General features: G+C 43.1%; 1 protein-coding gene across 1 annotated transcript; it reads right to left on the bottom strand.

Moving 5' to 3' along the window:
* Positions 1 to 665: 665 nt before the first annotated feature.
* LOC110288500 (homeobox-containing protein 1-like) lies at positions 666 to 2,059 on the bottom strand. The gene is made up of 2 exons (XM_021154828.3): positions 1,550 to 2,059; positions 666 to 1,100 (listed from the first exon to the last, which is right to left on the bottom strand). Exons 1-2 carry the CDS (start codon positions 2,057 to 2,059, stop codon positions 666 to 668), a joined length of 945 nt encoding a protein of 314 aa, XP_021010487.2.
* Positions 2,060 to 14,125: the final 12,066 nt, after the last annotated feature.

Here is a 14,125-nt window from a genome sequence, read left to right as displayed (position 1 = left end):
ACCTCCCTTAGGGTAAGAGTGCGCTAAAGGCACACAGGATTGGGTTTCCCGGCTCGGGTTTTTATCCAGGAGCTGACCATTTTCAGATTTGCAAAACTTTCTTTCAGTCCTGTCCTCCAATAGTCTATCTTTTTGTCATCCAGAACTCAGCAGGAATTTCTTCTTCCTGTTCATCCAAGGCCGCGGCCACTGGTACTCCTCCTCCTCCTTGCTCTGCCCCCCACCCCCCTCTCTGAGGAATCAAGATCCACACCTTGCACAGTACATTATTCAACTTGGAGCAGAGTGAACTATAGGTTCCAAGGATATTTACAATTAAAGAGAGACTTTAGGACCCAAAATGTGATGTTTGTTTCTCTGATTTTACACTGACATCGGGAAAACCGCAGGTAATATTCAATTGCTACATATGAGACTCCAGACAACCCTGGGAGAAAAGCAGGGGATGGATTATTACAATCACTATGGAGCACTATTGTTAGCCAGCACGTCTTCCTACGTGGGAAGGTGAAAAAACATGTCTGTATTAGTAAAGGTTTTCCAGATGAACAGAACTCAGAGCATGGATCTCTCTGAGTATGCAGAAAGTGGAGAGATAAGAATGGCACACAGAATGTGGCCCCACTAGTAAATCAATGACCACTGACCACAGCTGAGCTCATGTCTTAACCTGGCTTCTGTATGGCTGCATTGCAAGCATTGGCAATTTCTTCTCTCTTTACTTCATCTGGGTACTGGTTCTCATTGAAGTAACATTCCATGACAGCTAGGCACTCCTTTCTCCAGGTAAATCTACTCCCTAGTGGAACCCGGAAGGTTCCAGGTGTGGCAGAGACTGGGGGAGGTGTTTGTCTCCATTCAGGTTCCTCTATTGGAATGGGGGCAGGTCTCATACTTAAGGTAGACCCAGGGTTTGTCTTCTCAAGTTGATACCATAGGTAGAAAGCCCTTTTCTTCTGCTCACTCATATCTGATCCCTGGTGCAGCAACCAGTGAGAGATTCGACTCTGACTGATTCCTGTTACCTGTGCAACAACTGCTTGGGAAATCCTCCGATTGGCAAGAAAGGCTTTGATTTCCTCTTTTATCACACTGCTGTCCTGACCCGTCCAGCAGGTCCAGTTATTCCAGGGTCTCGAGGGGACCTCCTCCTAAGAACCAAATGTGGCGTAGAGAGAGATGAGGGCTTTGTGCGAGTAAGGACAAGGAATGCATCAAAGCCCCAAATGTATTGAGAAAGGCCCAAGGCTTAAATGCACAGGCAAAAGGGGAAGTACAGACATTTATCAGCGGGAGGGGTGGGACAATACAAGCAAAAGGAGAAGTACTTATCAGGGGGAGGGGGGGGCAATAGAATTCTACATTCTTCAGGCACTTACACGGGGAAGCAGGAACTTGGTGGTACCAGGGTGTGGGCAGTACATCCGTTATGACTTAGGGCTGAAACATTCTTGGAATTGGTGTTTCGGTGGCCCGCTTTTGACCTCCTTTTCTTCTCGGGGGGAGAGGCCCAATTCAGAGATCAAGAGTTCTCTTAATAGCTCCCAACACTGTCCCTTCTCATTAATTCCTCCACTTTATCATCTACATCTAGGTCCTCTTCTGGGGCCTTAAAGCTATACAACCTCTGACCCATGCTGTTTGCATGGTAGCGAGATGGTGACATCTTCCCATTGGATGTGGACAATCGATCATTGGTCTCCCTCCCATTTTGATTGGTAGTGCAAGGCAGTGGGGAGGTATCGTAACTGTTGCTAGGTGATGGGGACATTCCCGAGTGTTCAGTCTGCATGGAAGCTGTGGCTGTAGAGGAAGATGCTGGAACGTTGTTGGTACTGTTCCCATATGAGCTTCCCCCGTAGCTGGACCTCCTTCCAAACTTATCACTATGCTCTTGATCAAGACGGTCCAAAGTTTTTAACGCATGAATAATTTCATGTTTGGTCATCCCGGTACGCCGAAGACATGGAAGCAGATCTATCTGTTCTATGATAAATCTGGGTTCATCTGTATAGTGAGACATGGTATCCAGCAAAACCACTGGAAAGGAGCTGAGCATACTTTACAAGAGGCAGATCAATGGCCTTTCCAAATTTGGATGACCAGCCTTATTTACCATTCTCGGAAATCCAGCTGAGAGTTCTCTGCACCCGGCTCAGCCCCCTCACCAGCTTCCCAGTGCAAGGCTGAGGGAGGTAGGAGGAAGGCTGGAGGGGGAGGGGATCTTCACCGCGGGGCGCCCTGCGGGAGGGGCTGAAGAGGGTTACAGGCCCTCAGGCTGACCAGAGCAAGATGGGTTGACCTGAGTCTTGGTCCTAAATTCAAAAACTAGCAACCACATATACATATGTGTACTCGTATACATAAAATAAATAAATAAAAATTTAAAAAATATGAAAAAATACAGAGAACCATATGTCAATTATAACTATTTATATGAGAGCTTTCTGGATAGGCCTATATTTCCTTAGAGAACAGTGCAGTCAATTCTTACAAAAGTTCTTCTTTATTTGTAATTAAGGATAGAGACTTCAGAAAACAGTCCTGCACTGCTCTGTTTCCTTCCCATTGACCAGTCATAGCATATCCTGGAAGGTGTTGCAGGACTGTCTTCCAGGAACTGGGTGGCAGAGTCAAGATGGACTGTTCAAAGTAATTCTCAATTAAATAGGATAAGTCACGCATGCGCTACAGAGATACTGTTATGAACAGAGATAAATAAAGTAATTGGGGGAAAAGTGAAAATATTAGTGATAGGGAAACATTGGAGAAATGAAACAAATAAAGGTTTAGGCTGAGAATCTTTACAAAATGAAATTTAACATGTAATGACAAAAATGGACCTTTGGGGAAGATATATATATAACTACAAAAAGACATAGGTATACCGACTTTGAAAAAAAAGCAGGCCATCTCCTGGCCGAAGCAATGGCATTAATGAAATACTTTTTGATCTTGCCCTTATGTCAATTGGTAGTTGCTGAGTCCTGTAACCTGACACACACAACTGCAGCCAATGAATGGCCTGTGTCTCAAAAATCTGAGCTGACTTAACCATGTCTTTGACGACCAGAGATATCCACAAAGGACAGACAGTACCCTAACTGGAAATTCAATATTCATTGGATCAACCCAATCTCTCCTAATTGTACAACCACCAATCATGTGTATTTTCACTAACATGTATGAATTGATACATGCTAGGAATTTTAAAATCACCCACCCTGCATCCATCAGCTCCTTCTTCATAATGGTGAGACCTGCAGCTGGTTGGCTCAAACTTGAGTAAGTCTGTGATCTAGCTATCACCTTCTCTCTTTTACTCTGCTCTACACACAGGACACTGTTCCTCCTTTTCTGGTCTGAGGGCAGGAGCCATGCTCCACATGAAAATCCTTTCCCTGTTACTGCAATGCACATTTCATTCCATGACTCAAAAGGGTAACTTTAAATCTCTGTTGTGGTAGTAACATTTAACTTAATAATTTAGAAACTTTAATCAAGAGGAAATCAAGGTCATTGCCCTGGGGAGCAAAAGGCCTTGATCAATGCCAATGTCAGAAACATTTTTCTAAAGGGCTGAAAATAACAGCTGTTCTAGAATTAACATGTCTTCCCAGGGAGGAAATCAGACAACAAAACATTAAGAAAAATAAATCTCTGTAACAATACCACTCATCTAGCTCTGATTAATGGTCAAAGAGGAGCCAGGCCAGAAGAGATTTGCATCCCATATACTCTGTCATACTTATGTCTCTTTTAGGTTTACACCCTAAGTTATACTGTGAACAGTTTAAGGATGGAGCAGGCACTACTTGGTTTAGCCACTTGGCGGTCGGTAGATTTAAGCAGCCAATATATCTCACTAATAATTTCTTAAGACACCAATACCCTCAAAGAGCAGGCCATTCTTCACTGACATAGTCCTAAGTGGAAGGCCTCAGACGAGGCAAAAGGTACAAAAAGTAGGAGGTAGAAAGTATAAAAGCTGGGGTGGTTGGCCAGGAGATAAGGCTTATGCTACAGCATTTTGTATACTACCTACGGGGGAAAATAGAAAGAAATGGGAGGCTTCTATGAAGTCAGCAGAAACTACCACACAATGGGACAAACTAAAGAGGGATCTAATCAAACAATGCTGCTCACTGAGAACAGGGCAATCTCATCAACATTACTGACCATGCCTACAGTGGTTTGCAACTGATATCATCAGCCCCACGTGGGAGTGGGAGGAATTCTTGGAATCTCAAGAGCAGAGACATCCCCTCCCCACAGGACCAGGCCCCAAACCATTAGCAGCTCTCTCAATATGCCTAGTACAAGGGAAGCAGTTCTGGTTTTTGTTTAAATGAAAACCTCAAGACCTTAGGGAAAGTTCCTGAGTCCTAGACCACAGGCTGTTATAGGCTCTGCCAAGCATGTATCTGGATTTGAGAAGGAGCTATGTAATTCTCCATCCATGAAGGCCTCATGGAAAGCCTTGCTTGAGCAAGCCAGTCCTTACCACAACAGTGTTTTTCCTTTTCAAATGGTTTCACCAGATGTCTTGCCCATGTGGCAGAACTATGCTTTTTTCAAAAAGAAAACTTATCCTTTATGGCACACCAGGCCTAAGTGTTGGTTGTAACCCTGCAATGCTCCATTGAGCAGATTGTTCAAGTACTCACCTTTGATCTGGGGATGGGCCTAGTGGCTGTTTCTTAATTGGGGCTGTCTCCTTTGTTATGACCTGGAGCCCTATTTGCTGACAATCCCGATGAACAAACATGTTTACCCCAGCATCCTAATCTCTCAGATGCTTGGGTTAGCATTGCTAATTACCTGTAATGTGTTTTAGAGGCAGTCCCTACCTCTGCTAAATTCTACTAGGTGTGACTATTTCCTAAGCATTTGAAAATTCTTTACATCATCGATTCTACTCTTATCTCAGCTTCAATTTGGTGTGCTATGCCACCTGTAAGAGGGGGTTTACAACCACCACAAAATTAACTCCAGATGGATATTAAATGGCCAGGACACAAGTTCCAAAAGAAACCAGAGATGAAGCCGGGCGTGGTGGCGCACGCCTTTAATCCCAGCACTTGGGAGGTAGAGGCAGGTGGATTTCTGAGTTCGAGGCCAGCCTGGTCTACAAAGTGAGTTCCAGGACAGCCAGGGCTACACAGAGAAACCCTGTCTCAAAAAACAAAAAAACAAAAAACCAAATAAACAAAAAAAGAAACCAGAGATGATGGGCCTCTCCAAATTTGGCATCTGCTAAGGATGTTACTATATGCAAGCCCTTGTTCCAATGGTTTGTGCAGATAAAGCTCCCATGATGAAGTTATTCAGATGCCACCACTGAGTACATCTAGTGGCTAAGACCTCATGGAATCACACAGGTGGCTGCTAGTTTCCACCTAACCCAGGGGAGGATCCACTACCAAGACTCCTGCTTCTCAGACTACTGCTCCTTTAATTTAGGGCCAGTGTTCCCATGCTCACCAGATGAGACTCAATATCTCACCAGCACTCTGCCAAGGCACCCAGCAGCAAAGATCAAAGCAAGTCAACCCAACCATTCAAGGCTACTAAACAATGGAGATGAATCCTTAGCACTAAACAAAGCACCTGGAAGAACCCTGCTCTTCTCCTGATTGGTCGGTTTTCCTGGAGGCCCTAATCTGTCCTGCAATCTTGAGTGACATGTGCACTGAAGGCCCATACCGAATGCTTTCCTGGCCCAGTAATTAAGTACAGAAGCTGGTCTTTTCCAGATCAGAACGATTTTTGTTTCAATATTGCTTTTCCCTGCCCTCCAATAGCCTAGCTTTCTGTTTTCCAATAGTCAGCACAAATATCTTCCCCCTCCTCCTCATGTTTGTCCTCCTCCTCCCCCTTTCCTCTCTCCACTCTTCCTCCTCTTTGCCTTCTCCTCCTCTTTTCCTCCTCCTCCTCCTCCTGTTCTTCCTTATCCCCTCCTCTGCCTCTCTTCCCCCTTGTAGACTCAAGATGTATAATTTGCACAGTCTACTATTCACCTTGGAGCAGAGTAAACTATATGATCCATAGGCAGAATCATTCCATGCCTATTAACAATTAAAGAGACAATTTAAGACACAAAATATGATATTTGGTTTCATGATTTTACACTGATGTCAGGATTGTTGCAGCTAATATTCATCTGCAATATATTGTAAGGGTCCAAAAATCACTGAAGGATGACCCTAGATTCAGATAGTATGCAAAAATAAAAAAGCACTTATTTTGCAGAAACAACCAGCATTCTTTGAAATGGTGACCCCAGACAAAGGCATGAACACATCCTTATAGGAAAAATGGAACTCTTTAGAAGGATAGAGCAATCTTAAATTTCATTGGTAGGGCTAGGGGTCACAGGTTGTCAGTTATCTGCATTCCTATGTCATGAACTTTTCACCATATGATGAAATAGGGCTGCCCAGGCTGGATGGGCCATTCTGAGATATTTCCCCATTTCTGTGGTTATCCCCAGTTTGGTCTCTGGAAGGCGGTTCTACCATCTTCTGGATTTTATGGTCTGTTCCTAGACCTGGTGTGTCATGACTTACTTTTGGGATTTACAGTTTATTCCTGAAGCTGGCACCTTTTTGAAATCAGGACTGGTCTTCAAAAGGAAAAAAAAGAGCTCCTTAAATGGAGAGAAATGTGGTTTAATTTACCCTTTCAAAATGATTCTCCAGATAGCCCTGAGAGAAAAACAGGAGATGGATGCCAGTCACTATGGAGCACTATTGTTAGCCAGCATGTATTCCTTGGGGGGAAGGTTAGTGAGCATATCTGTATTTGAAAGGTTTTACACACAAACAGAACTGATAGCATGGATCTCTCTATGTATGCAGAAAGGGGATATATATGAATGGTTCACAAAATGTGGTTCAGTTAGTGAAGCAATTAGTGTGTACCCATGAAAAGTTGAAGAATATAGTAATGTCTATATGTCTCAGCTGGTCTTCAGCATATACCAGGAGTCCAAAGGAGCAGCCTCTAATGCCAGAAAAATATAATGATCTTGCTAGCCAGAGTGTGGCACACAGAAAAAGAGAAGGAGCTACCATCTTCCATATGCTTTATATATGTAGGCTGCCACCAGAAGCTGTGTCCTAGATTAAAAACTTTTCTTGTCAATTTAAAAGTTCAAGCTTAAAGAAGGGCTTTCCCTTTAATCCCAGGAGTAGGGAGGCAGAGGCAGGTGGATTTATGAGTTCGAAGCCAGCCTGGTCTACAAAGTGGGTTCTAGGACAGCCAGCACTATAGAGAGAAAACCTGTCTCGAAAAACCAAAAAAAAAAAAAAAAAAAAAAAATAGAGTCCATGACAGCATTGTAAGCACATGGAAACAAGAAGAGCAGAGAGTTCACATTTTGAAACTCAGACATGAGGTAGACAGTAGCACATTTTACATGGTCAGAGCCTTTTAAAGGGTCTGAGTATACCCACATGACACACCCCTTTCTAAAAGGTCACACATCTGGTTTTTCCCAAACACTTCCAGCAACTGGAAAATAAGTATTCAACATATGAGCTAATGGGAGACATTCTCATTTAAACTCTACATGTTCCTCCAACTTTTAGAGTAGGAAACCTACTTTTTATCATATGAAATTCTACCATGACCTTCAATGAAACAGTTGTATCCAATATACAATGCAGAGAATAAACAGTATTATTCCACAAAGAGTCAGAGCCTATCAAAGATGGAGCAGATCGACCCAGGAGCAAATCCAGCAGGTAAAACAAAACCATGAAGCTCTTTGTTCAGGTTCTTGTGATTATGATGAAATTACAATGTACTTAGGTATCCCTAGTCCTCCAACTCTGTCTCCTGAAGCACGCAGTCTCCCTTCTAGGGCAGTTCCATAAGATGCTCCAGCTTTTCTAAAGGCTACTCCTCTTATCTGAAATACCTTTGGCTTAAATGCACAAGCAAAAGAGGAAGTACTCCTCAGCAGGAGGGATGGGGCAATGGGAATGCACAGGCAAAAGGGGAAGTACTTCTCAGCAGGAGGGGGTGGGGCAGCAGAAATTTTTCTTTAGGCAGCTACAAGGGGAATCTTGTGGTCAGGACATCGGGCGCTGACTTAGGGTTGGAACATCCTGTGGTTGTTCTTGGTCAGTGGCCATCTTTTGACCCCCTTTCCTTCTGGGGGTGGGGCGGTGGGGGTGGGGGGGAGAGACCCAACTTGGAGATCAAGACAATAGAATTGTCTAAATAGGTCCCAACAATGAAACACTGCTTTAAACTTGTTATTGATACCTTTTTGAAACTCTCCTTTTTGTAACATTTTATATATGAGGTAATCTTTTAAGGAACTTTTGTCTACAAAGGTATAAAAAAATACAGAGGAAAAAAATAAAGTTGTTATCTTGGGTGTTCTGTCCCATCCATTCATTAAAATATACAGCCATTTTCTACTTCACCTGAAAGAACCTAGTGGGGAAACCCCCACTCAATTCCTGTTCGGAGTGCACCCAAGAATCATGAACAGACGACCATCTTGATGTAAAAGCATGAGGTAGTTTAATGACGGAGCTCCAGGCTGGCACATATCTCCCGCAGGAGACAGAGGTGTTGACCACATGGTGGAGCCATAATGGTGGAGCTCCGGGGTTCGAAACGAAACGTATCTCACACAGGAGATAGTGGTTTCCACCACAAGGCTTGGAAGCTAGGGGTTTTTATAGAAAAGGGGTGGGGCTGGGGGAGGAATTGGCGCGGTTTCACATGATTGGTCCATTTAAACATCAACAGACTGTCAGAAGGGTGGGAGATAGGGAGGTACTAGGCCAGTCAGGACATGTAATGACGGGCCTGCCCGGGGCATGTCCTGGCCTTTTCTGCTATGTTCTCAGCCCCAGGTTTCAAAGCTCACAAACAAGTCTTTGGGCTATTTGACATAAATTATATGAATCACATGTCTCAAGTTTTATTTCCTTTCACACCTAGTGTTGGGCATGGGTGTAGGGGAAAGGGAGAGGGAGAGCCTGCATCTGGCCAGAGTTCCTGGGATAGGCTTTCTCCTAAGGAGCCTTACCTAATCTCCCCACAGAAAGCCTTCCTGTGCTGCAGCCATGGACCAAACTAAGGACTCTAGCCTGTGTGGGAAGCTCTCTCTCCCTACCCTCTTCTCTGGGGCCCCTATTCTGTTCTCAGCTCCTCTGCCATATCCAGGATGGGATGGTACAGACTGAGAACCTGGTTCTGGGGCTGCCCCTTGTCCCTAAACCTGTAGCCTGATGTGGTATCTGATGCACTTAATCTGGGGAAGACTTGATGGCCAACAGTGGGAAGAAAACTAGGGCTAGGAGAAGCAATGGGAAAGGTCTCTATGGCAGGAAGTGGGTAGTGGGGAACCAGCAGAAGGAGCAGCCTTTGGAATGCAAAATAAATAAATAAATAATAATAAAATAAAAAAAATGTACCTAACTTTAGAAAAGCTTTCACCAAAAACCTAAAGAACCTCTGCAAGGCAAAATGTGAACTTAACCAATGTTACCTATGGCTTTATGTGTGGAAAAATGTATAGAACATTCTGAGCTTTTGGGCTAATATCCACTTATCAGTGAGTGTATATGATGTGTGTTCTTTTGAGTTTGGGTTACCTCACTCATGATTCTATTTCTATCCATTTGCCTGTGAATTTCATGAAGTGATTGTTTTTCATAGTTGAGTAGTACTCCATTGTGTAAATGTACCACATTTTCTGTAGCCTTTCCCCTGTTGAGGGACATCTGGGTTCTTTGCAGCTTCTGGTCATTAGATACAAGGTTGCTCTAAACATGGTGGAGCATGTGTCTTTGTTATATGTTGGAGCATGTTTTGGGTATATGCCCAGGAGTGGTATTAATGGTCTTCGGGTAGAGGTATTTCCAATTTTCTTAGGAACTTCCAGATTGATTTCCAAAGTGGTTGTACCAGCTTGTAGTCCCACCAGAAATGGAGGAGTGTTTTTTTTTCTCCACATCCTTGCCAGCATCTACTGTTGCCTGAAGTTTTGAACTTACCCATTTTGATTGGTGTGAGGTAGAATCTCAGAGTTGTTTTGCTTTGCATTTCCCTGATGACCAAGGATGTTGAACAATTCTTAAGGTGCTTCTTGGCCATTCTAGATTCCTCAGTTGAAAATTCTTCGTTTAGCTCTGTATCCCATTTTTTACCCACAGAACATATGAAGCTGAGGGGGAAGGAAAACCAGAATGTGGATGCTTCAGTCTGGCATAGAAAGGGGAACAGGATGGTTCAAATAGGTAGAAGGAATAGGAACCTGGGAGGGAGACATGAGGGGGAAGGAAGGGAGGGGGGACAGGATCAGATATTGGAGGGGACAGGAGAGAATTAAAGAGGATCAGGAAATCAAATAAATTATGTATCAGTGGGGGATGAGGAACTGGGGGTAGCCACTGGAGACCCAGAAGACAGGGAAGTAAAAGGCTTCCAAGACACAATGGGGATAACTTTAGCCTCAACAGGGATGACTTTCACTGAAATGAGAAGCAAAGGGGAGATAGAACCTCTAGAGACCACCTCCAGTAGATTGGCATGGCCTCCAGTCAAAAGATGGAGCCACTCACCTATTTCAAAGACTTTAACCCTGAAATGTCTCTGTCCAAAGGAAAGACAGAGAGAAATATTGGAGCAGAGACTGAAGCGGGCTATCCTGGGACCACTCCAACTGGGGATCATCCCTTCTGCAGACACCAAACTCTGACACTGGACACTGTCGTTGTTACCAAGAGGCGATTGCAGACAGTAACCTGGTGTGGCTCTTCATGGGAGGTCCTGCTAGTACCTGATGAGAACAGATGTGGATGCTCTCAGCAAAACATCACACTGAGCTCTGGACCCTGGTGTGGAAGCTCAGGGGAAGGACTAGAAGAGCAGAGTTGGATTGCAATCCCATAGGAAGAACAATGTAGGCTGAGCTGACCACTCAGACCTCCAAGGGACTGGAGGGACTTGGTCCTGTGGAGGTTTGATGCTCCAGCATAGGGGGCTGATGGTGTGGTATGGCAGGAATGGGTGAGTTGGTGTGAAAGCACCCTCATAGAGGCAAAAGGGAGTAGGGAGAAGAGAGTTGGAATGTGGCAGTGGCAGAGATGTAACCAGGAAGGGTGATATCATTTGAGATGTATACTAATTGAATGATGAATTAACAAAATTTAGTAATTAAAAGTACAAAGATGACTGGGCGTGGTGGCACACATCTTTGATCCCAGCACTCAGGAGGCAAAGAAAGGTGGATTTCTGAGTTCAAGGCCAGCCTGTTCTACAAAGTGAGTTCCAGGACAGCCAAGGCTATACAGAGAAACCCTGTCTCAAAAAAAAAAAAAAAAAAAAAAAAAAAAAAAAAAAAACCAACAACAAAAAACACAACAACAACAACAAAAATTACAAAGACTTCTCAACACCCACAATAATAACACAAACTAGACCCTGATTTGTAATTTGGTATATTTCTTTCCTTTTCTGTTTTGTTTTTGTTTTTGTTTTTCAAGACAGGGTTTCTCTTAATAGCTCTGGCTGTCCTGGAACTCACTCTGTAGACTAGGCTGGCCTCAAGCTCAGAAATCCACCTGCCTCTGCCTCCCAAGTCCTGGGATTAAAGGCATGTGCCACCACTGCCTGACCCTAATTTGGTATATTTTTTACCCTTCAGCAACTACTGATCTTTCTTTCAAGTATGACCCCATCTCCTCCTGTCAATCAGTTTCTAAACTATTTGTAAAATTTATCACAAAAAGCTGTCTTTGGAATGCAATGTTAAGAATTTCTAGAAACTACAAATACATTTTCTAAAATTGTCTTTCCCCTACATCTACAAAGCAGTGTCTTGGTGTGTGCACTGGATAGTCATTTTGTAAGAACCACAGCTTTCCACTGCCAGGACTGCAGAACCTTTCTCCACCACCCCAGCAAATTCAAACTCAGGAAGGCTCACAGGCCAAGGGCCTCGGTCTAGGTCACCACATACATGTATGAACAGAACCATAGTCTGCTCACAATCCATCCCAGTCCCAACAGGTCAGATTCTGATAGTTTAGACAACCTACTCTGTCTAGTCCTGAAAGTGACCTTCCTGGACAGGAGCTGCGACACTCAGCTTATGGTCTACCTCACAGATCCCTAGTGCTACATCAGAGTTGAATCCCAGAAGGAAGACACAAGGTCCTTCCTACTGTTGCTTCTAGTGGCTACGTCTACCCAGAGTTCATCACGATCTAGGGTCATCCTGCTGGGCCTCAAAACTGTGGCAGCACTCCTACTGGATAAGAAGAGATCAAATGACTCAGACAGCACAGGCCTGCCCAGCTTTCTGCTTCCACAATAGGGGCACACAGGGCCTTAGTTTGGGAAATTTGTAGTTATCAAGAAATTCTTGTACTTCCAGAGCACATTTTCTTATTCAATCAAGGGACAGAGTACCTTGTGTGTACAACTACTTCCATTTTTCTGAAGATGGCTAGATTGACTTTCAGAGTGGTTATACAGTTTTACAATCCCACCATGAGTAGAGGAGGGGTCCCTTTCTCCACACCCTTGAGAGCATGTGCTCTTACTTGAGTTTTTTGACCTTAGCCATTTTGACTGTTTAGGAGGAATCTCAGGGTTTTGGGTTTTTTTTGTTTGTTTGTTTGGGTTTTTTTTTTGCATTTTTTTTTTTTTTTTGCATTTTCCTGATGAGTGATGAATTTCAACATTTCTTTAATGGTTTCCAAGACATTCCAGATTCTTCTGTTGAGAATTTTGTCTCCAATTATATGCTTAATTTTGGAGAATTTTCTGTGAGGTGCTGAGAAGCAGGCATATTCTTTTGTCTGAATGTGAAATGTTCTTTAGATATCTGCTTTTGAAAGAATTCTAAAAGAGCTAGAAAATTACAAAAAAGAGCTGCATTATCTCTCTACAGGTTTTTCAACCAATATCCTAAATTCCAACTGAAAACATTTTTTTTAAGAACTATTTAGGTTTTCCAGGTATGTCCAGACTGCTCAGGTCTTGCTAAAAAAAAAAAAAAAAAAAAAAAAAAAACCAAAACAAAAAAACAAAAAAAAGAAAGAAAAAAAAATAAAAAAGGAAGTGGTACAGCTTTTAGCTAGATAATCTCATGCAGACCAAAAGCCAAGGTTTTAATTTACATATCAATTTAATTCTTTATTGTAGGGTCCCTTTTGATTATCCTATGAATTAACATCCATAGTCACCAGAAACTTGACAACAAGCACTTTTTTTTAAGCACTACAAAAGAATTCAGAGGTCTGTCTTCAGAGCATAAATTTAGCTGGGTGAGACCTTGTCCTGAGATTTCCATTCTGACCTCACCTAGACCTAAATTCTCTCTGTTGCAGGCTGACTTTAAACTCAGGGATCTGCCTGCATTTGCGTTTGCCTGTCTTTGAATCTTTCTGATAAGCTGGCTCATAGTATAGCTGCCTGTTTTTCTTAAGATCTGTGAAGATCCTTATACAATTTATATTGCACCCTTATATTTTTGTGTAGTTCAGAAATGATATAGTTTCAAACTCATGATTTTAAAGTTCTTTTCCACAGGTTTAGGTCATTCTTGAAGGTCCTAGGATTTACCATTTTGATGAGATGTTAGCCACACCTTTTCTTTCCAGCCTAATTCTGTCTCTGATTATCTTGGAGTCATTAACATTAACAGGGAGGAGACTCCTCAAGGAGGAACGTGAGAACATGTACAATATAGTACAAACAAGCCTTACCTCCCCAGCATTCATTGACTCCAAGTGGCCTATGGCTTCTGGTCCTGTCCTAGGAACAGGAACCATGTCTTGCTGTCCCTACCAAGGCCATGCTGGACTCTGGCAGTATCCATTTCTGTTGCTTGTGTGTATATTTCAGGGATGAACATTTTCCATTGAAAATGACAGTAAGGAGTTCATCACTGCCTGGGGATAACTTTCCCCCTCACAGTACATTCTGACCCTGAAGTAACCTAGGCTATCTAGGACAGGAAACATTATCAACAATAGAGCACTTGGCATGGTGAATATGTGTGCTAAAAGTTACAGGTGTCGTGGCCCTGCAGTTCTGCAGCTGCAGGGAAAACTATCCATATTGGCCTGAGCCAATCACTCACAGGCTC

The sequence above is a fragment of the Mus caroli genome, unplaced genomic scaffold, assembly GCF_978045245.1.
Source record: "Mus caroli unplaced genomic scaffold, Mus_caroli_1 scaffold_15, whole genome shotgun sequence".
Taxonomy (NCBI): domain Eukaryota; kingdom Metazoa; phylum Chordata; class Mammalia; order Rodentia; family Muridae; genus Mus; species Mus caroli.
Note: the sequence above shows the minus strand (reverse complement) of the source record. Positions and strands in the feature narration are given on the sequence as shown.